The 26,399-nt window shown below is 39.1% G+C and overlaps 1 protein-coding gene across 1 annotated transcript; it reads right to left on the bottom strand.

Annotated features, from left to right (window-relative positions):
• Positions 1 to 1,127: 1,127 nt before the first annotated feature.
• Positions 1,128 to 25,356, bottom strand: LOC149316009 (chitotriosidase-1-like). Its single transcript, XM_089514611.1, has 11 exons — positions 25,286 to 25,356; positions 19,485 to 19,514; positions 16,334 to 16,535; positions 13,870 to 13,926; positions 11,127 to 11,292; positions 10,107 to 10,231; positions 9,823 to 9,913; positions 7,076 to 7,258; positions 5,732 to 5,848; positions 4,775 to 4,910; positions 1,128 to 1,890 (listed from the first exon to the last, which is right to left on the bottom strand). Exons 1-11 carry the CDS (start codon positions 25,308 to 25,310, stop codon positions 1,592 to 1,594), a joined length of 1,431 nt encoding a protein of 476 aa, XP_089370737.1. The 5' UTR covers positions 25,311 to 25,356; the 3' UTR covers positions 1,128 to 1,591.
• Between the last annotated feature and the right edge of the window lie 1,043 nt (positions 25,357 to 26,399).

Raw genomic sequence — 26,399 nt, 5'->3', positions numbered from 1 at the left:
CAGGCTGAAAGAGCCTATTAAAAAGTGTTAGGAAGTATACATCGCCATCTATTGTTAAAAGATGGGATGAACTTAGTAATAACATATGACTAGTAATTACATGATACCTGAAATAAGCTTTCAATAGAGCTGAGAGGAAATGTAGCATAGTGATTTGAGCATTGGACTACAATTCTGGAGACCGGTTTGTTTGCTGCTTGGCCATGAAACCCACTTGGTGACCTAGGGCAGGTAACATGATCTCAGAAGGCAAAGGCAAACCACTTCAGAACAAATTTTGCCAAGAAAACCCCATTGATAGGTTTGCCTTATGATCACATAACTAGGATATGACTTGAGGGAACACATAAGGATCATAAATCAGTAAGAAAATGTAGTGATATCTGATGGCTTCCATGGCAAGGGATGGCGAATCTGCTCTGCATTTTTGTGTGAAATTTAAAGGACTTGTCTAAGTTGCAGAACCTTATCTTCAAATTAGGTTCAGTAAATTCGATAGCTCATTTTAAGTTTGGACTAAAACCTGCAGCACTTTCACTGTTTCACTGATATGGGAACTACCAACTGCCACCGAGGAAATGCCAGTGTTTCAGATTCAGATAGCTTTATCACACTAGGGGAGATCCCACAAGAAAACGAGAGTTAAATGCGATTTAAAGTACATTTAAATTTAAATCAAACTTGAAAATTCAGTTAGTTTATCACACTAGGTACTGTCCAAGTGAAATAATGTGAAATTAATTTGAACACAAAGCAGAGAAAAATGGCAGCTTTTTAACTTTTGGGTTGTTCCGAAAGTAAAAAGCTGCCAGTTTTCTCTGCTTTGCATTCTGATTAATTTCACATTATTTCACGTTAATTGCGACATCGTGTGGTAAACTTTGGGCATTTCTGGGTTTTCTTTGGTTTAAATCTAGTTTACATCCCGTTTTCCCATGGAATCTCACTAGTGTGATAAACTCTTAATTTTGGCCTGTAAATGTTTATTGACCTACACAAGTTTTATCTGACTAAACAGAAATATAGTTTTGCAACTTTTTTTATGCCAACCATTACTATTTGCTGTTTCAGTGAATTCACAAAGCTCATGACATGCTGTGTTGTGCAACAAAAGAGATTGATACCTATTATGACTTGAGAAAAATGTATTCATGATTCTTTTTCACAAAACAAAAAGCAAGAACAAAGAATATATAACAATATATATTGTTCTAAGAAAACCACAAAGAAGTGCTAATATTTGGGTTGCTTGTACTTGTGATTTGGTATATGGCGGTGTGGGAATCACGAGATCCTACAGATCTTCTTGGACCACAGCTCTCAGCCTACCTCACCATTGGTGTGGCTGGTTTTGACTGTTGGGAAATGCAGTGCAATAACATCTTAGGACTGCATCATTCTCACCTTTAGTATCAATTTTCACTTCATTAGATAAGAAGTAGAGAAAAGTGAACAAACTGAAGAGGTGGATAGTATAATACAGAGATTACAAAATCCTTGTTAGCTCTGATTATAGGTATACAAAATGCTAGTTAGTGCTGATTAAAATGCAGTGTATCCATCTTCAGAGTTAATCTGTATGAGGTACATTTCACTGAGGATGATTGCAACATTTGCACTGACTTTGAAAAGTTAGCCCTGGTGGGCAAGGCATATTGAAAGCTCTCTTATTGGCACACATATAATACTTTGTGCTATCTTGTAGGTCAGCATAGATTCCATCATCCTTGTCAAGACAAAAGTTCTCTGCTGTAGGCTGAACAGGTTTTGGTGGATCTGGCCTTGAATTTTCACCTGAAGTTGGGATTTCAACTGTAGGTGGAACACGTTTTGGTGGATCTGGTCTTGAGTTTTCATCTGAAGTTGGAGGTTTGGGATTTGGAGGCAGGTCTGTCAGAAGAATAACATAAACTGTTCAGCTGTAATCCAGGCATTTTTTAAAAAAAAATGTAAACATCTGGTACACAATAATCTCTAGTGTGATATCTGCAGCTCACACTCATTTTTAGCCTCTGGCACCATAGGTAAAAACTGCCCCAGATATGTATGATATATTCAAAATTCTGTGCATCTTTATTTTTAGAATGCTACTGAAAATTCAAGTGCTGTCTGGTTCTGTCCCCAGTTATTCAGTTCAGGAAAGGTGGGGTATTAATGTCTAAAATATGAAAAAGGTTAAAATTCATTGAAATGTAATGGCAATTTTAAATTGGTCACGCATCCACACAAACATTTTGTACCATGTGTTTTAACAGAAAAGTTATTGTGGGGATTTGGCATAAGGTGCTTGGGAAGCTCCTGCACAAGACAAACTCATTCCCAGCTCTTACTTTGGTAGCAAATATATTTAGGGGACAGAAATTTGCTTTCCCTAGTCATTACATTGCAGATCAGATGTGCTACATAATAATGTTATGACCTAACTGTTCAATCCAATCATTATGTCTCCTGTGATCATGGCAGTGCTGTGAGTGAAAAATAGTATAACTGCCAGCTGCCCCAAATTTGACTTTATACATAAGGATGACGTGTGACTACTTATCCACAACCATAGAGCTGGGATGCATCTACACTGCAGAATTAATGCAGTTTGACTTTAACTGGCATGGCTCAATGCTTTGGAATTCTGGGATTTGTAGTTTGGTGAGCTATTTAGCCTTCTGTGCCCAAGAGCTCTGGTGCCACAACAAACTACAAATCCCAGGATTCCATAAGGTGGAGCCATAATAGTTAAAGTGGTGACAAACTGCATTAATTCTGCAGTGTGGCAGCAGCCCTGGATATATGGGAAGTAGAGTTGAACTGAATATAGAAGAATTTTCAGCACTTTACTCAGCATCAAAAGATCTCCTCTTGTGATTAGATTACTGGGAGAGGGAGCCTTTACCTAAACAAAAATAATTGCCCTCCTTAGAAATCAGCTTTATTTGATCTCTGTGACATCAACAAGTAGCAAAATCAGACTACCTGTGTAGTATCATGATGGCACCATGTTCACTATGTGAACCTGTTTACTGAGGGTTCTTTAAGAAGGAGCCCATCCCTCCTCCATCGAAAGCTAATAGTGAACCAGTAACAAATGTGGAAAGCAGCTGAATGAAAAGGTTTTAAAAGTATTTGTATTCTTCAGATTTAAGGGAGAGCTCTGGAACTATTTCTGCTTCCCCAAAATATTATTTAATCTCAGACATCAAAGAGAACCGATGACCTTCTTTGTTCATCAATGAGAACAAATGGTGAAACCTATTGTTGGTATAAACACATGCACCAACTGATGAATGGCAGGGAAAAATGGAGAGCTAGATAGTCCCTGGATCCCCTCCCTCCATATTTGCTTAGATATATGTACATAGGCCTTTTCATCATTTACTCCTTCAGAAAAGACAGCAAATTATCTTTGCTTTGTAGTTTTTTGTGGGTTTTTCGGGCTATGTGGCCATGTTCTAGAAGAGTTTATTCCTGACATTTTGCCAGCATCTGTGGTTGCCATCTTCAGAGAAGATTCTTCTAGAACATGACCACATAGCTTGAAAAACACACAAAAAAGCTATGGATGCCAGCCATGAAAGCCTTTCACTTCATATCTTTGTTTTCTTTGTCTGAGAAATGGCTTGCATCAAATTTAATTATGTTTGATAGTTTACTACTGCACATAATAGCCAGCGTTAGGAGTACATATGGTCAAGTACAGCTTAATTCTTTTTCTTTATCTTCTATTTTGTTTTCAGATGGATTTCCTGTTACCAGAACATCCAGAATAATTCCTCCCATTCATACCATAAGCTTGATTGGACTACTCCATTGTGCTGTGGTTAGCCTAAATACTGAAAAATCCTCCACCCATAGCATTCCAGCCAATCCTTTGTAGTGAGGCAGGGTCCTCCAAAGCTAAGCTTTCCTTCAGAATCTTTTATGGATAATGAGCTATCTCTTCATAAATCTGAATGGTGGAAAATTTAGGTCAAACAAGAAAAAAAGTGCTCCTTCAAAGAGCATGTAGTTAATGTTGAATTTGATACCAGTAATTTAGAACGCTTTAAAAGTGAATTGGTAATCAAATTCAATGGCGATCATTGGAAACTGGGCATGATGGCTTTATGATACATCCCGGATTAGAGGCAGCAGGACTCACTTAGTAGGAAACACCAGTGAGAGAGGATACGTGTACTCATGTGCTGCTTGTGGACTTCCCTGCAGCATCTGATCGGTTACTTTACAAACAGGAAGCTGAACTAGGAAGGTGTTTGGTTTGGCCCAGCAGGGTTCTCCAGACTCTACATTTTTGTACAGGGAGGGAAGGCAACCTGTGGTCCTCTGAATGAGATTATGTTTGGCATCATCTTTCATGAGCTCCAGCCAGTGTGGCTAATGGATGATGAAATTTGTAGTTCAGCAGCATCTGAATGCACAAGCCACCCCACCCCACCCCCATCTCTCTTACTCAGCTTTGATCAAACATTCCTGGCTGTGCCAGGAAGAGAACAAGAAAAATATAACACTTCAGTGCATTAAGCAAACAGGTTTATGAAATCCTACCCAGCAGAACAAATGGAAACTTGGAGTCTGCTTCAAGGGAGATACTTCACCTTTCCATTGATGTCTAGTCTGGTTTTATTCTCACCTTATTGGTGCAACCAACTATTCATTTTGACCTTGTAACATAACAGAAAGTGTTAGTAGAGCATAAGAAAGCTGGGTAAATATTTAGTTTCACACAAGCTTAGTGACTGAATGATGGATTCAAGGACAACAAGTGTAATAACAGCAGATTCACCTTTGAGGCCCAATTCTCTTCTAAGAGTCTGAAGAAGTGGAAATTTTCCCTGATTGCAAAAAGAACCACTGAAGTCGTCAAGATCCATGGCCCAAACCATGCCACCTCCCAGATTGTTTTGCTTCAAATATGCAACCTGAATTAAAGAGAAATTAGGAATTATTTCTAAGGCTTGTGGTTAGAGTACTGTAATAAATATGGTTCAAGACTGACTCAGTAGTGACACAGTATCAAAGCCACCTATGGCTTTGCAAAATAGCTTTTTGTCTACAAAGGGTGGGTTTCTTTCTTTTTTAAAAAGAGATTTGGGTTTCAATTGTGTGTGTGTGTGTGTGTGTGTGTGTATGCAAGTATGCATATATGCATGCGTGCACACACACAATTTTGTGCGCGCGCACAATTTTGTGCACTTCCATATGTTGAACTGTCAATAGCTGCTATAATTAATAAATTCAGTTCATAGAACTTTGCTTTTAGTCTGCAGCCTGAAAGAATCTGGAGGGCAGCTCTGCTAAAATCTATCTATCTATCTATCTATCTATCTATCTATCTATCTATCTATCTATCTATCTATCTTCTGAGATTCCAAATCTATAGCATTCAGAGATCTGAAGATTCCCCATTGTTTTATATGTTCTCTCTTACAGTCAAGTCCAAGAGGTCCAAAACTGTGAAGTTGCAGAGCTTCAGCATTCAGTAGCTACAATGTGTGCATTCATTAAGAAAGAAATGCTTATGATAACTTGTAACGCCCGTATATGTTAAACATGCCGTAGAAATCCTACCTTTAAAATCACTCTTAAGTCCCATAGGGGTTGACTTCCACATAGCATTTTACAACAGATAAAGTGACCCATAAATACCCTCTCTGGACAGTATGTCTAACATATGTAGGCATTTCTAGACATAACATTTCTTGTGCTCTGTAAGATTTTTCTTAACAATAGATACATTTACCTTAGTTTTAAGACTGTTCTCATCATCATACCCTATCCACTGGTTTCCTTTGAAAGAGTATGGAACCTTCTGTTGTTCAATCACCTCCGTGGTGGCTCCTGCTTTAAAGGTACAGATCTGAAACAAAACAAATTGGGTTATGGTGATATTGAGAGATGCTTGAGCTAGGACAGATGTGGTTTGACTATTTAACCATTGTGGAGGTTTAGAAACCAGAAACGCCAGCAGTTTGTGACAAGCTTGGAAACAGGAAAAAGACTGCATCTGTTTTCTTTTGAATATTTATTTTTATCTTTGTAAAATGTTGTTGCATTCACTCATGACTTGGACTATCAATCTGGGTTGCCTGGAAGAAATACAGAATCTTGGCTTTGATAAAGAAATCCTAATAGGGATGTTGTTTATCTAGTTTTGGGCCAAAGTTTTCACTGAAGGTTTTTCAGACACATTTGATGGAGGTGAGTGACACAAAAATGAGATCTGAAAAAGGAACTGTGTTGCAAAAGGGATCGTTGCAAAGGATTAACTTTCTACTGCTGCCAGACTTCTTATGGAAAGAAAAGCACAGAAAATTTTCTGCTTTCTCTTTTTTAACAAAAAATGTTTCACTACTGATTCTTGGCAGCACTTCTGTCCTTTTCCCTGGGAATGCTAATAGTTGTGGCTTAAGTGATGGCAGTATTGTTCTGTTAAAGAAGGTAACAGAATATCTTTGTCTCTCCTTTTAACATGGTAAGCTCCCACCCCCATATTCATTGATTTCACACATACCTGAATAAATTGGTGGAAATGCTCCTCACACACTTGTGACTTACAGATGGTCCCACAAATGTGAATGTGCATTTATGTTTGTGGCACAGCACTAGAGGTGTTACTGTGAAAGATAATCACTATGTGCTTGTTCCTTGGACAAGAAAAGAAGCAATCCGAGAAGGGGGTAGACAATTTAGCTTCCTTGACTACTAAGAGCAATGTAATCCAACCCCTGTGGGGCTGCTGTAGGGTCAAAATGGACTGAATACACTTTTGGGAGAGGTGTATAGCTAGGATAATTTTCAGAAGGTGTTGTAAGCTAACATAGCCTTTCTGGGGATTTGTTATTGTAGCATTGAACTATTGGACATTAGTATGTTTGAGTATGTCAACTCAAACCGGTAAATTTATACATAAATGTAAATTATACAGAATACCAACAAGCCTCCAATAACTTCAGGGCAAAGGAAACCAGACTTGGGGAGGTGCTGCAGTGTTCGATTTTTCACTTTTTGGAGAAATATGACAAGCCAGGCAAGACAGACAGACAGAGACAGACAGACAGACAGATGAGTGATAAATTCTGACTACCTCATAATAAGACAAGAAACCAGCCTCTCTTGTGTAAGTTCCAGCTGTCCCAGGCCCTGAGGCTGGTGCATTAACTCCAGTTTGTGAGGAAGAAAGAGTGAAGCTTCGTCCATAAAGAGGAATTCCCAGAATAATCTTCTCTGCTGGTGCTCCCTTGCTTTCCCAGTATTTCACAGCATCATCCTTGATGGAATAAGTAAGGGGAAAAACATGGATTTTGTTGATATTTAACCAATAAAATTTTTTTCTTTTGTAGTTGCTTTTATACCATAGGCTTCTAGTTTCTCGAGCAAAAGGTTCAAGGGGTATTTGGGAAAGGCACATGAGGAATGAAGCCGGCTTCAGATTGAATGAGTCACCTGCCGGAGGAGTTCTCCTTGAGCCTGTGGTTTAAGGAGATTATCACACACAAATGGGATAGGGACGGGATCACTCCCCTATCCTTATCCCATCATTAACCCATCAGTGACTGCTATAGTGCAAAAGGCTTTCAAATTGTAGTGCTGAGCCCACCATTAACCCATCATTAAAGCAGCATTGCAATAACACAAACGTCCGTTAATGCAAAATGCTGGTCAATGTCTAATGACAGGTTAATGATGGGTTAATGGCTGGATGGCCATCTGTCAGGGATGCTTTGATTTGGATTTCCTGCATGGCAGGGGGTTGGACTGGATGGCCCTAGTGGTCTCTTCCAACTCTACGATTCTATGATTCTATGATTCTATGATTCTAATGATGAGATCGGTTCAATGTCTTCTGCCAGTCTTTTGTGCAATTGCGATCAGACAGGTTAATGACAGAATCTCCATGACATAGTCTGAAAGTCCTTCCCGCGATCGCATGGGAAGGACAGGATAGGAAGGAACATGACAAGGATGGGATAACCTCCATGTGATAATCCCCTTAGTGTATTTTGTTCCCCAGCTACAGGATTTTACAGCCTTTGAGAATAACAGTGCAAGGAATTGCAATAAGAAGAAGTGGAAGACTCCACTGAATTCACAGAGCTTCACATCCAGCCTCTTGTATTCCAGTCACTTTCACCTCCTACAGCAATACTAAATCTGAGCAAGAAAGAATAGGTAGCCTTGTATACAAAGCTGTAACCTCCATATGTCAGAATAATCTTTCTTGGTTCATGGATACTAAGGGTATGGAGCACTAGGAAAACATCATGACACTATTATTATTATTATTATTATTATTATTATTATTATCCCACCCTTTCCCCAAAACTGGGGCCCAGAGCATCTTATAGGATTAAAACTGTACAATTAAAAGCATAGAAAAGTGTTATATTAAAGCAGAATTAAATTATTACAATATTAAAATAGATAGTATATAAAAGAATAAAATATATTTTAAAAGATGCAAGTGTTTAAAATATATTTAAAAGAATACAACACACAGCTGAATGCAGACATTCTGAATAACAGTTTGTTGTCACATTCATCACTGGGTGTAATGTAAAGCATACCTTCTTCATCAAAGGTCAAAGTGGCTTTGCATTTTTAAAAAGAGTGTGTTTGTGTGTATTCTAAAACACACAGTTTAAAAAAGGTTGGCAATGAAGTTAATTGCATTTTTTTAAATCTGAATTTTGTAGTGCATTTTAGGTAGTTCAAGACTACCTTTTTCTCACTGGAATACTGTTTTTTTCCCATTTGAAACATTTGTAGTGTGTAAACAATCTTCTTACACACCATTGGTTAATGTGATTCAAAGTGGCAAAGTTCTTTCATTTTATTAAAGAAAAGATTTCACCTGATGAGCAACTGGGCATAAGTCAGACATCTACCAGTTCTAGTAGTTTTGTGACACAATGTTCTGAAGTTATTTGTTACTGCATTCAGTGTCTATACACAAAAGGGCCACTGAATATCTTCCTTCCTTCCCAAACTTAGTGAATTATTTTGTGAATGTGAGCTACAAATGCAAGAGTGTTTAAAATGAAAAAACTAGATTGCCAGTTCCAAATTGGTTTTGAATCCCATTTCCCCAGCTCTCTATTTGAGAGACTAGAATGACCTAAGATGTAGTTGGAGGTGACAGACATGCAGCTCAGCTTACACTCATGAGGCATAAGTTTTAAATGAATAGGAATAGAGAGAGTTAGACCTCCACATGTTGCTAGAGTATCTTTCTCTGTTCAATCTATGCTAACCTTCCTTATGAATTGTACTCTTGGGGTTACAGATGTTACCTTTTCTCTTGATACTCTAAGAAGGAGAAGACATATTGGATTTGTTCCAAAAGCAGAAAGTAAGCATGGCTCCCTTACTCTTCAGTGTAGTTAGTTACTAAGAACTAGGCTGATCTTAACTTTCTATTTGAATGTATTCCTCTTATAGCAATAGCAATAGCAAGTACATTTCTATACTGCTTATCAGTGCACTTAAGCACTCCCTAAGCAGTTTACAATATTTAAGCTAATTGCCCCCAACAAGCTGGGTACTCATTTAAGCAACTGCGGAAGGATGCAAGCCTGAGTCAAGCTTGAGCCCTTTTGCTGGTATTGAACTCACAACCTTGTGGTTTGTGAGTGAGTGGCTGCAGTACAGACATTTAACCACTGTGCCACCAGGCTCCCTAATAAAGATCAAATTTCTTATTCAAACAAGAAAGCAGACTTGGCATGATGTGATTGCATTCCAGAGAAACAGGCATTAACCAGCCTAATATTCAAAGGGACCTGAACCCACAATGATATACATAGTGAAACTCTGCTATTGGTTACCACATACAGTGTCAGGGTACAGAGGGCTGACATGTCCTGTGAACCGTTCCCAAGATCCATGAAAGTCATATGTCATGAGGTTAATGAAGTCCAGAGACCTATAAGAAGAAAAAGAGCCAATTGGGAATGAAAGGAATAAGAATTTTGAGTTGGCTGCGTTGTGTGGTATGATTTGCCAGCCAATGAAGGTGGAGTTCATGGATTAAACTTATGTAAGGCAGGCATGCTAGCTCGTGGACCGTATTCTCAACTGTGTCTCCCCTTGGCCCATGTATCTTTGAGAATACTCACTGTGAGATTTTGTCAACTTCATAGCCACTGTCGGAGGTTTGCTTCCCAGCTGCTACAGCAGCAGTCAACAATAGCTTTTCTTTGCCTGTCCGTTGGGCTTCTGACTGGAATTCATTCTTCATTTCCTAAGTGAGATTGTTAAATTGAACAACAATATTAGCTTCTTTTTTAAAAAATTCAGTATTGAAACTGTAAATAGAAAGAATGCAGAAAAGGTACTTCAGAAATGGGATTCTATATGCAGATGAGGCAACAATGTGACATCATTTCCCCTGGAGTTGTTGAAAATCCAGGATGCTGGTTCCTTATATTTTTGTTCCTTATACTTTTTATTATAGAGATTTTTAACCCCTTGTTCCACATACTGGGCCAAGAAGGAAGCAACTCTGCTTTGTCTGAGACCCACTTTATTTTGGATCTGAGGTAGAGCCTCACTTCATTTTTCCAAACCTTTAGCTGTTTCCCCATTGAAGAGCAAGATCACCCTTTCCCTCATTCTATGGTATATACTAAAACTGACAGAGCTGCCAGTTAAATTATACTTCAATCTTGTGATAAGATAGATTCTTCCACTACATCTGAGGGTAGCAGATTAGTTCAGGGGATAAAAACAAGCTAGAGGGAGGAGTGTGCCTGGAGGAAGAACCAGGGGGCTTCCATTGCTGCCCCACAGAATCTGCTGCCTGACACAGACATCTCAATCTGCCTCATACTAGGGCCAGTCCTGATTCTAGTGGGCACTTTCCTGTTACCTGTTTCCTTTGGTACTGACTAATAGACTAAAGCATTATCAGTTTCTAGATGTTGTTTCTGATTCCTACTTCACTTCTGTTTTCTCCTCATCTTTTCTGCCTTTCCAGCAGCTTGCTTCTCATTTCACCCTTTCACACAGAAAATAGCATCCATCTTCTCTGACCCTCCCTGATCTTCTACTGCCATGCATATAATTTGCCAGGGGAATAAAACTCTGCAGGCAGATTTGGCTTACATTTTGTGGTCGTACGCTGGGTTTTATCATACCTGAACTAATGAAGTGAAGCGCATTTTATCCTCTGCAGGGCTGCCTCTGGCACCAGGATATTCCCAGTCTAGGTCTAGGCCATTAAAATCATACTTCCTTAGGAAAGAAACCACTGATTGAATAAATGTCTGACGATTGGCAGGAGTGGCCACCATGGCTGAAAACCTAGCATGAAAGTTAGAAAGATAATAATTGTTTTGATTAGTATACATGACAGGGTCTTTTTAGCGATGGCAGTAATATACTCTCCCTACCATCCTGGAGATCAATAGGACTCTTCATGTGACTGCTGAAGACATCCTCTCCCTCTACCAACAGAAACATGTTCCAGTATGTTCTTTGCTTCACTGCAAGGTCACTTTGCCTTGAATAATTTACCCCTCCCTATTTTTAATCCCCACTTTCCTTTGTCCTAGTTTGTATTTTTAAATCCAAATTTTACCATGAGACTGAGTGTGTAAATTAGTCAGATTTAGGCATATTTCCCTTCTTTCCCTATTCTAATCCCAACTTTTTGATTTTTGATTTATTTGGTATATTTGAAGTAATTTTCAGCAACAGTCAAAATACATTCCTGGTCATTTAACCTCATGTGAACACCTTATCCACTACAACATCTAGAACAGAGTAGAGAACCCTAGGACCTGGCATCAAATCCTAGGGCCCTTTCACAGTACATAATTATAGCACTTTGAGTTTACTTACACTGCTATAGATGCATCCTTTGGAATTCTGGGGTTTGTAGTTTGGGCAAGCATTGGAGTGCTCTGGCTGAGAATTCCGAATACTTCCCAAAGCTACAAATCTCAAGATTTCATAAGATATTTCTATGGCAGTTAAAACAGAATCATACTTCAAAAGTATGAAAGGGCTCCTTGTCTGGCCTTCTGAGATTCCCAAGAAAGCCATGCTCCCTTCATCATGACACCATTGTTTTATGGTTCCTCGGCTTTGAGTTATCTCTTCCCCTCACTATTCTCAAAGAGTGATATGTCTCCTCTTAAGGCTTAGTTACTGGCAGTATTAGTGGTCTTTTTGCTCCCTTCTGGTTGGCTTGGCCCTTTCCGCTTCTTAGGAATAAAGCCCCTAATAACTTCTCTAAAACTGAATATGGTACTTAGTCAGAACGGGCTAAGAACTGCCCTTGATCTAGAACAAATTGTTGAATGGAACAACTATAAATGGTACACGTATTTCATCTAGTGGAAACACAGTGCAAGAAGGAATTGCATTCCTACGCCTGTAAATATGGTGAATAAACAAGTAGAGGACATGGCATGGGAAAAATGCCTTTTTGTATAACAGTTGCATAATTACACAGCTCAGGACACTGAAAGGGAGTTCTTAATGTCAAAAAACAGTAGCAGCTGCCAGCCAACAATGTCACCTTTGGAAGAACAGATCTCTAATTGGAGCTGGGGGACAAATCAAGCAATGAGCAGTACTATATGTGACGGAAGAACAACTTTCCATTAGCTTCTGTCAAACCACAGAAAAAACACAGCAGCTCAATCCATCTTTTCATTCTGGTACTTTGCTTCCATAAAACATGCCACTGCTCTGATTTGTCTCTAGTGAATTGATTTTAAAAGAGGGATGGGGTGAGTGGGATGAAATAATCCAGAATGTGTGACTATTCTGAGAATATGCCCTCTTTTTTCAGAGTTAATGTTCCAACATTTCTTGCATTTGCTAGATGGATTAGAAGGACTGACACTAGTGAATAACATTTTCAACCTTGAAATTAACATTGAAAATATATCATGAAATGGAAGATTGGAGCTAATGTGCATATTACTCATTATTTCAATTTCATGGTCCGAAACTGTCAGGCTTGGGGGGGGGGAGCGGGCGGGGTACAGCATCACTAAAAACTGATAATTCTAAAATACATTGGCCTACATCTCATGGCTAGTCCCAACTAAAGTAGACTCATTCAGTCAGGGATTTGCTAGTCAGAACCTACACTGATTCCATTGATTCAACTGAGATTCTCTTCTTGGATCTAACAATTGTATGCAGGCTAATGGGATTAAAAAACAAAAAATCAAAAAACTCCTGCTTGCTGGAGAGATGGCATTTTTTTCTGTCCCATTTTAAAAATATGACCTTGTGATAAAGTACACAATGGGTGGGTTGTAGAGAATGCTGTCTTTGTGTGGAGACAAAGTTGTGCTAGCATCTGAGCTGAACTGGTAGAGCAGTTTTCTATGGAAGTGGACAGATATGGCTTTCTTTGGTCTATCCTTTGCTCCACCCTACTGTTAGAGACCACTCCAGTACTTTATGCTGGAGTAAATGTAGTTTAGTGGCTTGAGTGTTGGACTACAACTCTAGAGACCAAGGTTCGATTCCCAGTTTGGCCATGAAAAATACTGGGGGATCTTGGCCAAGTCACATGCTCTTAGCCTCAGCGAAGGCAATGTTAAACCTTCTCTGATTAGATCTTCCAAGCAACTGCCATTATAGGTTCACCTTAGGTTGCCATAAATCAGAAATGACTTGAAGGCACACAACAACAGCAGCAGCAGCAGCAGCAGCAGCAGCAGCAGCAGCAGCAAGAAGATTCTGACAATTATTTGCATCTGTGGAAATTAGAAACTTGACTTCAAATAACAGGAAGAGCTAGGGACCTAGAATTCTACCAGGAGGTCTGTAAGTTACATAGACATTATTGTGAGAGGGAAGCAATATGTTGCAGAAAGTTTCTTGTTGAAAAATCCCACCCGCTCCCCAACTTACTTTGCACTACCAAATGTCCATCCACCAATAGCTAACAGTGTCTTCAATCCTGGATTCCTAGACAGGAAAGGGGAAAGATTAGAGTTCAGTTTTCTAGTCTTGTAAATATGTCGTACTGTACCTCATAAGTTCATTTTCCTTGGGCTGCCATGCAGCACTGCTACACATGTGCAAGCAGGTTTCTAGACACAGTTGGACTGCAAACAGTGTGCCAAAATGACATATGTCTCCACTGTTCCCTTTGCAGTCTAACCTCTGGGCCTGGGAATATGGAACATTTCAAAAACTTAAAATATCATTCCTCCAGGTGGTCAGAAAGAGTAGAGGAAGTCATTCACTTTATCTTGCTTTACCCTCCCAGCCAGAAAGCTGATTTGTGGGATTTTATATTTTTGAAGTGATTCTTGTGCAAGGCTTTGGGTGAGTGTTTGGATTATGAAATTACTCTGAACCAAAGGAAACTCTCTGTTTCTATAGAAAGCAAATATACATGATGTGACATCAAGAATGAAGTTCATATCCTTAGGATAAGAGGTTAGAACTGTTATCCACTCCTGCCTACAAAAAAGACAAGATATCTGGGCTGTCTCTAGCTGCACTTCTTTGCTCAGTATCTGGAACCATTCACCTTATTCTCTAGGAAACAGTAAAACAGTACAGGTTGAAACTCCACCCTGCATTAACTGCACAGCATGCAATTAATTACCACTTCCTCTTTACTCTAAAGTAAATATGTGGCCCTGATTTGGATTGGAGCCAGCATTCAGGAACACGGTATATATGTTAAAAATTTTCCCATCTATTTCTGCACTCTGAAAAATACACACACCTGCATGGACACCAACTGGCAATTTTGGGCCTTTTCATACTACATTGTTATCATACTACGATTCCATTTTAACTATCATGGTTTGCGTTTTAGGGAGAAGTAGTTAGCATTCTTGGCCAGAGAGCTGTAGTGCCTCACCAAACTACATATTAGAGGATTCCCTAGAACACCACTGTGACAGGTAAAGAGTAATCATGACATGATAACAGTGTAAAATGAAATGGCCCTTTGTCCCTCAGTATGAACTAAATCATTCCTGGTGCTGAATCTCTCTTCATTGTAAAGTAATTGCTGGTGATGGTGAGAATCTATTATTTTTGCATTCACCTCAGAATTTACAGAGAATCAACAAATCAATAAATGGAGTAGGGCACAACACATGATAATCTGAGAGAAACAACAACAACAAAACACAATTTTTAGCTTCCTGATGTATAATTCATTCAGTGTGTAGAAGAATAAAAAACAGGAGGGTTTCAGCATCAACATTTAGACAACATTAAGGTGATCCACTGAAACGAAAATACTTTCCATCTAAAATACCAAAGAACTTGAATGAATGACAACCAATGCCAGTAGAGGCAGCTGGTGGCAGGGAGAATACCGAATCTGCTCTGGGGTTTAGTCTGAAATTTTAAAAGTTATCCAAAGGGAATTTATTTTGGGGATATGGTTCAGCACCTTGGACTGCTACTGTAAAGCACAAAATCTGTGGATTCATTGCCCCACTGATATGGAAGCTGCCAGACAGGACCTTAAGGAGTCTGCTGAGGAAGTGAAATGGGCCATCCCCTTAGAAACCAGTCCAACTGCTGGCCCTATAGCATGGTGTGCTCCCCTTAATGAATAAGACATGTGCAGGTGTTGAGCTCCTTCCCTAGGTCTCCCATGGTTCCTGATCACAAAGAAGAACTGTATATGCCATGGCACTTTTTCATTACTGGAGAAGGCTGGCCAACAAGTATAGCATGGGTACCCCCCCCTCCCTCTTTCCAGTCATACTGCCTTCAGTGAACAAGTGAGGAGACTTTAGGCCTAGTTTTTAGAAGTGGAATGAATAGAAGATGATAATCAGAAGTGATCTAAGACATCTGGCTGCCTGGTTGTGGATAGCTATTGGTGTTCACTGCAATCAGCATTGCATCCAAGGGTAGCTGAATTATTTTCCTACCCAAGACAGAAAACCATTCCAGAATCTTTTCAATAATTCACCAGTGGTGGCTAGTTGCTTTAATGTCCTTTATCCTGTAGTTTAAAGGAGCTATCCAAGGTTCTGAATCTATGTGGGGGCTACGGTTCAGAATATTGATGTCCCCTTTAATCTACTGTCCCAGTGACACTGCAATCACCTGCTAACATTGTAACACTTTGCTGCTCCTTCATGATAACTAGAATCAGCTGCCGTAAGCAGCTGCTTCAATATGTTTAACAGTAGTGCCAGGCTTGATGATATGATCTCATTACATTAAATGTAAGAGTTATCTTGACCATGTTTCTTCCTTCAGATCTCATTAAGCTAGCTGCTATTCTTATGTCCATTCCCTAATTGTCAGAAAACTGGTGAAATCATGCAATGTGACATCCCAGTCCTAGGAATTTCCATAAAGTCCTTGTTCACCCTAGCATTTTTCATACTTCTTTTTGAGATTATTGAAATCCTGGTAGAGCGTCTCATCATTCCATTCCAGGGTTGTGATCCTGTTTTCATTCATTCCCGCAAATGCATAAATGAGATGAGTGCATACACCGGGGTCAATGTCGCTCGGAAGGAACCGCCCATTGTCTGGTCTGTACTGAGCCCAGTTGGTGAAATAGCAAACCAGTTTGAAAGCAAAACCTGTGAAAATGAGACTGTATGTGAAAGACATCCCAGCATTAGTAATATCATCCTACCTTCCCTGATCCTGAGATATTCGCCTCTTTAAGCTTTGGCTTTATAAATGGACATGCTTAACAAGAGATTATTTGGAACTAATGGCTAGTATGCTATTAATGTGCATAGAAGTAAATCTCACTTATTCTATTCTCACTTTTTTTGATCACTGTGGAGTCTGGAATATCCTACATCACTCATGCAATGACCAAAACCCTTACAAACTCACCTTTTTCATGCTGCCCTCCCCCTTTCTAACCCAACCATGTCATGGCTGATGGAGAGAGGGAAATGTCTGAGAAGTGTCTAGCTATGTCCCTATAGCCAGATGCATAATGATGGTGCAGTCTTTTCGGGCTTCTGCAGGACCCTGGAAGATCACAGAGGATGCCTTTACCATTGTGTGTTTGCCTATAGGAATGTAGCCAGATGCTTTTCAGATGTTCCGTGATCTCCGCCTGCCACAACATGGCTGTGTCAGAGATGGGCAGTATAAATTTACAGGGAAATGAGACAGAAAACAAGAGACATTGCAGAATTATACCTACAAAACATCAGTGTTACATCTCTGCAATTCAGGATCTCCAACCAAGAGATCCAACCAAGAAAAAAATAAATCCATGTCCTCATTTTCATTTTATGTTATGTAATCAATGGATAAATAATATACTTGCAGCAGATTCTAGAGGTGTTTTTCTTTGCTAGTGGTATATGGTAAATTCTGAAGCAAGCTCCATATTGACAGTCCCTATAGGAATATTCATAGATAAGAATCCAAAAATGCAGGTTACTGTTTTGATCTAGGTATCTAATATCTAATCTATCTATTGCTGGTGGGGAAATTAATTTTCTTTGCAACCACTGTGCAAATTGCATCTACACTCAGATGAAAAAGAGCAATCCAAAGGTGGTGGTAGTATGGCATGAGTGTCCTTGCTAAACAGAAGATCCAAAGCCTTCAATCCTGTAGGAGGTGGCTCCATCCCATCACTGTTCCCAACCCATCTTTGTAGAACAATGGAAAGGAAGAAAAAGATAATGGACATTGTTCACATTTTTAGAATTCATGCAGCAGTGTCAAAGCTTTCAGCTGGTCCTAATATTACTTTTTAACTCTAGCTCTGTTTGGACTCTCAGCCTGGACAGAGAAAATTAAATGCAGGAGCATGAGGTACGATCATGCATGCTGGACATAAACCTTATGTCCCAGTGTGTTGGACCTTTACAGTTCAGACTTTACAATGGTGAGTGGCAAAGCACCCATATGTGTTCTCATGTAGATCTGAAAACTTTCTTTATCAGCATCCATGACTACACAGAGAATTCTATTGGCATTTAAACAAACATAAATAGACCTGCTTTTTAGAACTTGCTATTCAACTTGCCTACTGAAGGGGTCAGACCTGGCATACACTGACATCTATTGGACAAGGATAGTTTGGACTGTTATGTATCCTACTCAGAGATATCAGAAAAGTTACTTTGGGGACTACCAGTCCCATAATTCACTATCTAGTGTGGCCAATGACCATCATGGGTGAAGGTTTCTGCAAGTTGTAGTATAAAAAGTATCCTCCCGCTCTGCCCACTCACCTGTTTTTATCCATAGAAGAAACTAGAGACATATTTCCAAATGCTGAAAATATCATTATTTTATTAGTTAAAAAGCCAAATACATTTTGGTATTTTATGCTCTCAAAACCTTCACTGAAAAGTGGCTTTTCACTTGTCTAGTAAATGGTGTGAGAGTCCCTGGTGCAGATATTTCTGAACTTGGCTTCTAAACAGACACCAAGAAAGGCCTTAGGAGTCTACACAGGCAAAAATGAATAAATCTTTAAAGAAAAGGGGAAAAAAACCCTAATAAAATATCCATCTTTTGTTTTGAGATGTATTTCTAGTTTTTTCTGTGGATTCCAGAGTCTGCTTCTTTTACTCACATGTTTGGACTATCCTGTTCAGGCTAAATGCCAACTGCAGGACAGTGCAGAATTTGTAATCTGCAATAATACTTGTACATAAGGGTATAGCTATACATGTCCCAGTTTGGCAGAGACAGTTCCAGTTAATCTTCTTTTGTTCTACTTTTTCAGCTGCTTTTTAAAAGTCCCAATTTTGCTTTCCTCCTTTTTCCCATTTGTCCTCAAAATGCAAAAGTAGCTTACACTCAATTACTTTAGTGGGAGAGAAGAGAGGAGGGGGCAGAATCTTGCCTTTCCCAGTAGGGTCAGGCAAAAGCAAACTGCTGCAGGTTGTCCTAGCTTGTGTGTTATTCACCATTAATAACCTTTGCTCTCTTAACCACACTCCCTTGTTGCTGGGCAACATGTGTCCAAGTTTTAATCTGTAAAATATGGGAAGGTATTTAAGGGTGTCACATTCCAGATGTTTTTCTTCACTTCTCTCTGTTTCTGGAAAGTGTTGCTGCAAGCTCCTGCCCCATAACTATATTGATCTGGTGAAGGCTGGCCGTTGGTCAAAGGGAAAGACCTTTCTGTGGTGATTTCCTCCCTCTGTCAGTGAGTTGTGCCACGATACCCAGATGGTCCTTCAGGACCACAAGGGAGCCTGATTTAGCTATCCTTTAAATTCCCTTAGAATGAATGCACCAGAGCAATGTTAGTTTAGGGGCATTGTGGGAAATTAAAAAAGGATTGTTAAATCCATCTCCTCTAGAGTTGGGCTAAGAGTGTCAGTGTTTTTAAGGAATGTTCATGGCAGGTATCAGACAGATTGCTTGGGTTTGGGCAGCTACCCAGGAATGTCAAGTGCCAATTACTGGCTCTCTTCATACCCTTTGAAACGTAGATGGCTCTAAATAGGAAAATGTGGAGCTCAACAAATCCAAACCTTACTCTGTTGTTTTGTCTCTATTTTTGATTAGGAAACGGGGACTTGTGGAATTTTACTTACTACTGTGAAGAAACAGCAAGATGGATAAACCTAGAATAAAATAAGAAAAGTTAGGTAGACGAATGATTCTATTGCACTCATCATGACAAATAACATTATTGTTATTATATAGATTTCTATGACTTTCCTTAGATGAATCCAAAATGGATTGTAGAATAAAACACCAATACCAAATTATACGCCAATAATTAAAAGTATGAATACAAAAATATTTTCAAAATTAAAAATACAAGTTAATTTAACAGTCTGAATAACATCAAAATGTGTCATATTACAATCAGAGCAGCAATGTGCTTTTTTTTGGGAAATATAAAATGATGTACCAGCAAAATGTAACCCTTTATAACCTATCGAAAATACACAAAATGGAAGATAAATGATGTGATTACTTTAGAATTGTTTTTCTCCATATTTGAATGGTAACTGCCTTAATGTTGTTGTTTTTTTGGCAAAGAATTGTTCATGAATGAATTCCATTATGTTTCACTATATAATGGGCCCTGGGGTTAAGTTCTAGTACCCCTGTGAATATCAAAATCCATGGATGCTCAAGTCTAATTATATGCAATGGCATAGTAAAATGAGGCCCCTTATATAAATTTACAAAATCAAGGTTTGTTCTTTGGGTTTTTTTTAAAAAAAAACAACAACGGTGTGGATACAGAATCTGTGAATACAGAGGACCAACTTTATTCCATTTAATTGTATATGCATTCTTTCAGAGGTCTGTGCCGTGTGCCTTCAAGTCGTTTCCAACTTGTGGTGACCCTAAGGCAAACCTATCAAGGGGTTTTCTTGGCAAAGTTTATTTTTTATTTTGAAAGGAATTCATTGATTTAATTTGGAACCTCTTTAAGGAAGATAAAATATTTATCGGGATTAAAGGAACAGTTTTACTGTGCTTTCCTTCAAAGGATGGTGACATTCCTTTTGAAAGAGCACAAAAATCTTTCAAAATATGGGATATTTCAAAACAACTTTCTCTCCTTTTATCAGTTGCTCATCTTTATTACAGAGGTGACTCTATGTACCTCACTTATATTTCCAGTATTTATATTTAGCCATTTTCCCCATTGAGTAGCTGTCTTCTAAATGTGCCTTCACTTGACAAGAATGGCATTTTTTTTATGTTACAACATGATTCTCTACACTTTGTTCCCCAAACTGATTATTTGAACTGATTTTCAGAGAGTTTGTAAACAGAAAGGGAACTATTTAAAAAGTGTGCATTTGTGTGTGGGAATTCCAATGAAAGGCCAAGCTAATGGTTGAGGAATAAGCTCCAGTCTTATATTCAGGGGCTACTAAGGACAAAGGTCAGATATCCCAGCTGGGACACTGTAGAGTTTCAGTTCAGTTCCAGCTGTGGCTATTTCCATGTGCCAAACAGAATGGCCATTCAAGAAGCATTATAATGTTTAAACAGACATAAGACCATTGAGTTCATTGAGGCTTAAGGTGCATCTACACTGTAGAAATAACACACTTTGACACCACTTTAAGTGCTGTAGTTCCAGCCTATGGAATCCTGGGGTTTGCCTTTAGCCTTCTCTGCCAAAGAGTGCTGGTGCCTCACAAAATTATTATTATTGTTGTTGTCATTGTTGTTTATTTATATAGCGCTGTAGATTTACACACAGCACTGTACATACAAATAATAAAATTGATAAAAATGAAACCCGCCAAGCCAATGGCGTACATTTTACAAAATACATATAAAACAATAGGTAATAATACGAGATAGAATTAGATAAAATAAGCAGGCAACAATTAAAAACATCAATATCAAATATCAAATCAAATATCAGATAAATAATCATGCAATGCCTGGGAATGCTTCCCTGAACAGGATGGTCTTCGACTCAGTTTTAAAACTGGCCATCCCCCAGATCCAGGCCACAGCTGGATAAAACTACAGATCTCAGGATTCTGTAGGATGGAGCCATGGAAGTTAAAGTGGTGTCAAACTGCATTATTTCTACAGTGTAGATGCATCCAGAGTCTCAGAAAAACTACTAGAACATTCCAACAATACTTTCATGTATAAGTAGAGAGAACTAGGAGAACCATCTGCTAATCTTTAAACCAAGGATGGGGAACTTCAGGCCTAGGGCTGAATCAGACACTTCTGCGTTTCCCCATATAGCCACGTGCCTTTCCCAATGTCTCTATTCTTTGATCGTTTCCCAGCTTTTGCACATTCTGTTCACATCTTAAAAGTTCAAGTTGTTTAATCTAAACTAAAATAGGCTTGCAATTTTGCCCTATGTTTTTGCCTTTCATCCCAGCCAACACTTAAATGCAGCCCTGAGAAGTTCTCTGAAATGCAGAGCAGTCTCTCAGTCTGAAATATGTTCTCCACACATGCTTTTAACTAAGAATGAATAGCTGCCATTTGCTGGTATGTGCCATGAATGTACTTAAAAGTCATTCAGATAGAGGACACTGTGTGACAAGTGGCTGTTTCTAACAGAAAAGGCAATGTCAGCCATTTTTGCTTTTTCTCCTATGAGGATATGCAAAAGGAGGCTCTGCTTCCGACACACATCTCTTAACATCTGCTGAAAACGGAAATTCAACCAATATGTTTCTTCTTCAAGAGGTGCGTCACTCTGCTATTTTGGGATGAATTAATCCCATGGCTCAAACCATGGGCCACTCGTATGTTCTTATCCCAGAATAGCAAAATGCACTATTTGAAACTTTCTTCTTGATTCCAAACCTAAGCATGTTTTTTATTCAGTGGTGACTGGTGATTTCCAAACCAGTGGAGTGGTGAATCTACCACAGATGTTAATTCAAATTTTAAAGGCACTTCCAAAGTCCTAACCCCAAATTAGGTTCAGCACTTTGGATAGTTTCTGCAAAGTTCATACTAAAATTGACTTGGGCGGCACCAGCCAATAATACATTTTTCTGGGAACTTTTCTGTAAGATTCTTGATCTAGTCCCAAGTAAACAAAGGGCCCTTTGCAGATTTTCCTTCAAATATTTTTTTCTACATGTTTGTGTGAACAGCTACTACCACTTTGTTCCTTCCACAATGCCCTGGAAAGAGACTAGAGAGTTTATCGCACCGCGACAGATTGGGAACGAAAAGGGCCAGGAACGAGTACGGAACGAGTGGGGGACACATTTTACCGCACACAAAAGTCCCCATTCTGTTCCGTTCTCTTCCGTTCCATTCCCCATCCATCCTACAAGAGGCAATTTTTGAGAATGGTTGCTGAACCGCTCTCAAAAATCGCCTCCTGTAGGACGGATGGGAGACAGAACGGAAGGGAATGGAATGGAATGAGGACTTTTGTGTGTGGTAAAATGCATCCCTCACATGTTCCAGCCCCATCCCGGCCCCTTTTGTAACGCACAAGGCCTGTTCCAGGGGCCTGTGCGATAAACTCTTAGGTCTGGGACAATGATGTGGGTTTTCCGGAAAAGGTAGAAGTTAAAAAAAAAAGTAAAAATGAGTGCATTAAATAATGTGATCTGATTCAGCACATTTTGGTTATTTGTTATATTCAAACACATTCAAAGCTTTATATACAACTTATTTTACTGCAATATTTGTAATGATGTTTTAAAAATAGAATGTAATTTCCTTATAGTTAACAAAAAAAATAAGGACATACCATGCAAATGTGAAACCACAGATAATAAGGAACTGTCTTGGAATTAATGACTTCCAGTGAAAGTTTACCATGCTGGAGGAACTAGATAGGGACGTAGCTGGGGGGGGGGGTCCTTGGGGTCCGGATCCCCCTTCCATTAGAAAAATGAATGGTGCGTGCTGCTGTGCCGCCGCACCCAAGCATCATTATAATGGTGGCACTTAGTCTGGACTTCCTAAAATCCTGGCTACGTCCCTGACCTAGAGATTACTAGAAAGAACAGGAATCTCTGGGTCTTCTAGTGTGATTCTACAGTCAACTTTTGCCAGAAGTATATCATAGATTCACACTGGAGGACTTAAAACATGCCTAGAGAGAACATATTTTTTCAAATATGAGTAAGTGAAACTGTGGGTACCAGTTTTGAAGATACAGGGGTGGTACTGTATACCTGAAAGAAGACTGCTCTTTTTAGGACACATATCTAAAGAGATATGTACTGGATATATCTTGTATCAATAGTTTAACTTTGTTTTGTTGAGGTATAACTGTAGTACCTTCAGCTTCACTCATTCACTCTGTGCACTACTTATCAGTTCCATTTAAAGATGAAGAAAAATATCTGATTCAGTACAAGTAGTTGTACATTCAGTTTCACTGAAGGATGGATGTGAGTCTATAGGCACAGGTAATTTATCATATTTTTCATGACTAAAGTGTATTTGTGATTGATTGAAATGCATAAGATTTTGAAAAAATCTCAACAAGCTTAGCAGTACATTCATTTTTTAGTCTGTCCCTCTGAACATTAGGGTTTGTCAACACAGATCTCCTTAAAACAATAACTAGAAGTTCATATCTTATGGTTAACCTATCTAACATGACAATACAACAGCCCAGGCAACTATAGATGAACATATCATAGAATCATAGAATCATAGAGTTGGAAGAGACTGCAAGGGCCATCCAGTCCAACCCCCTGCCATGCAGGAAATCCAGATCAAAGCATCCCCGACAGATGGCCATCCAGCCTCCATTTGAAGACCTCCAAGGAGGGAGACTCCACTACACTCCGAGGGAGTTTGTTCCACTGTCTAACAGCCCTTACTGTCAGGAAGTTCCTCCTAATGTTGAGGTGGAATCTCTTTTCCTGTAGCTTGCATCCATTGCTCCAGGTCCTAGTCTTTGGAGCAGCAGAAAACAAGGTTGCTCCCTCCTCAATATGATATCCCTTCAAATATTTAAACAGGGCTATCATATCACCTCTTAACCTTCTTTTCTCCAGGCTAAACATACCCAGCTCCCTAAGGTGTTCCTCATAGGTCATGGTTTCCAGACCCTTCACCATTTTAGTCGCCCTCCTTTGGACACGCTTCAGTTTCTCAATGTCCCTTTTGAATTGTGGTGCCCAGAACTGGACACAATATTCTGCTGACCAGAGCAGAATATAATGGCACTATTAATTCCCTTGATCTAGACACTATACTTCTATTGATGCAGCCTAAAATCGCATTGGCCTTGTTAGCTGCCGCATTGCACTGTGGACTCGTGTTCAACTTGTGGTCTTCTTGGACTCCTAGATCCCTTTCACATGTTGTCTCCTTAAGCCAGGTGTCCCCCATCCTATATCTGTGCATTTCATTTTTTCTAGATGATATATTAAAAAATTCCACAGACAAATATACCATTAGAACCTCACATCTCTGAAGCAGGACACTTGAAGAATACAAGATGATGACCAGGCTACCAAAACAGTGGTTGCAATGAAGATGCCAGGAAGAAAAATTCCAGTCTGCCAGCTACTTATGAAATACTCCATTCTCCAAATTGATGGAGAATTCTTCATTCTGGAAATTCAGTGAAGTATCCCCATCCTTAATTTCTCTGTCCACAAAAAGGGTGAAGAATTTTAAGAGACCATCCATGCACAGTTTAAGTTGACCCACTTATTACAAGTACAGGACCCTTACAATATTTATCTTTGCATTTGATTACCAATATTCTAGATCTGTCAGACTAAGCATATGTGGCAATGCAATATTATTTAAATGGTAGCTTTTCCTTTCTGAAAATGTTTGGTGAAGTTGGTCTTTCTCCCTCCAAACGGCACTCAGCAGAATATCTAAATGAATGAAATCTAGCAAAGCAATTCAATAACACCTGACAGGTGCATGCTATTGAATTCAAACTTACCTCCCCAAAGGAATATTTGTCCCATGCTGAGTTCAGAAGCTCCTCAGCTATCTCACTGAGGATCTCTGTATGCAAAATTTCTCCATCAACTCACCTTGCCTGTTGCTTTTATACAGGCTCACACCCACAGTTTTGACTGTGATGTTGAAACAGCATTTCCCATTTCCCTGTGGTTAAAATATGTTGCAATAATGATCACAATAAGAAAACATAATATCCTGGATGGCTATAGTATAGTTTTTCTTGGCTTTACTTAAGATACCTGCAAGTCTTGGAGGCCCTCCAAACCAAAAATTCAGGGGAGGGAAAGGGGAACAGGCACCAGGATAATCAAAGGAAAAAAAATCTAGAATTTTGACTTATTGGAGAAAAGCAGGGACCCCATACAGATAAAAGGCTGTGGTCATAGGAGAACCTTCCCATAGTAATCTCTAAGTCCCTGGCCTTACTGAGTACTGGCACTATGGCTTGGGTTCATTTGGTAGCAAGACTGTATGCACCTGAAACTCCGCTTCTCATCTTTGTCTCAGTACAGTAATGTGCCACTTAAGAAGAAGGGTTTATTAAAGTTCATATGGTAAGGGAAGAAACCAAGAGTTAAATATAAGGTTTTAACAAGATGCAAAACAAAGAGGGTTTTACCTGATTTGAAACTGTACTTTTCTGCATGCTGCATGGCTTGGCTGAAAGAGTGGATTGTGTTGTGTAATAAGAGACTATTGGATTGAAAAGGACATGACCTGAAGTTTGAATATTTATGGTATGATAAAGCTAACATGAATGTAAATTTTGACAATCATTTTGTGAGATGTGCCTTGTTAAGAATATGAAATAGATACAAACTAAAGTTATGCTCTAAGATGTCTCTATGGACTTCAGTGCAAAGAAGCCTTTTATATGAAGGAAACAGCAAAGGAAAGGTGGGTAACTTATCATGACCTTCTTCTGATCAAGAACAATCCAGAATTAAGTTAAATGAAAAGTATTGCCAGAGGTTTACAGTTTTCAGTGATATGGACAAATGGATAGATATTTGAAAGTTTTAAAATGGAAAAAAAATGAGGCTTTGAATAGAACAAATCTGAATTTGAGCAGCAGTTATGTACAGATGATG

This window comes from Sceloporus occidentalis, unplaced genomic scaffold, assembly GCF_023333645.1.
Source record: "Sceloporus occidentalis isolate IW3139 unplaced genomic scaffold, rSceOcc1.0.p SCAF_3, whole genome shotgun sequence".
Lineage (NCBI taxonomy): Eukaryota > Metazoa > Chordata > Lepidosauria > Squamata > Phrynosomatidae > Sceloporus > Sceloporus occidentalis.
The sequence above is the reverse complement of the archived record's forward strand: the minus strand, read 5'-3'. Positions and strand labels throughout refer to the sequence as shown.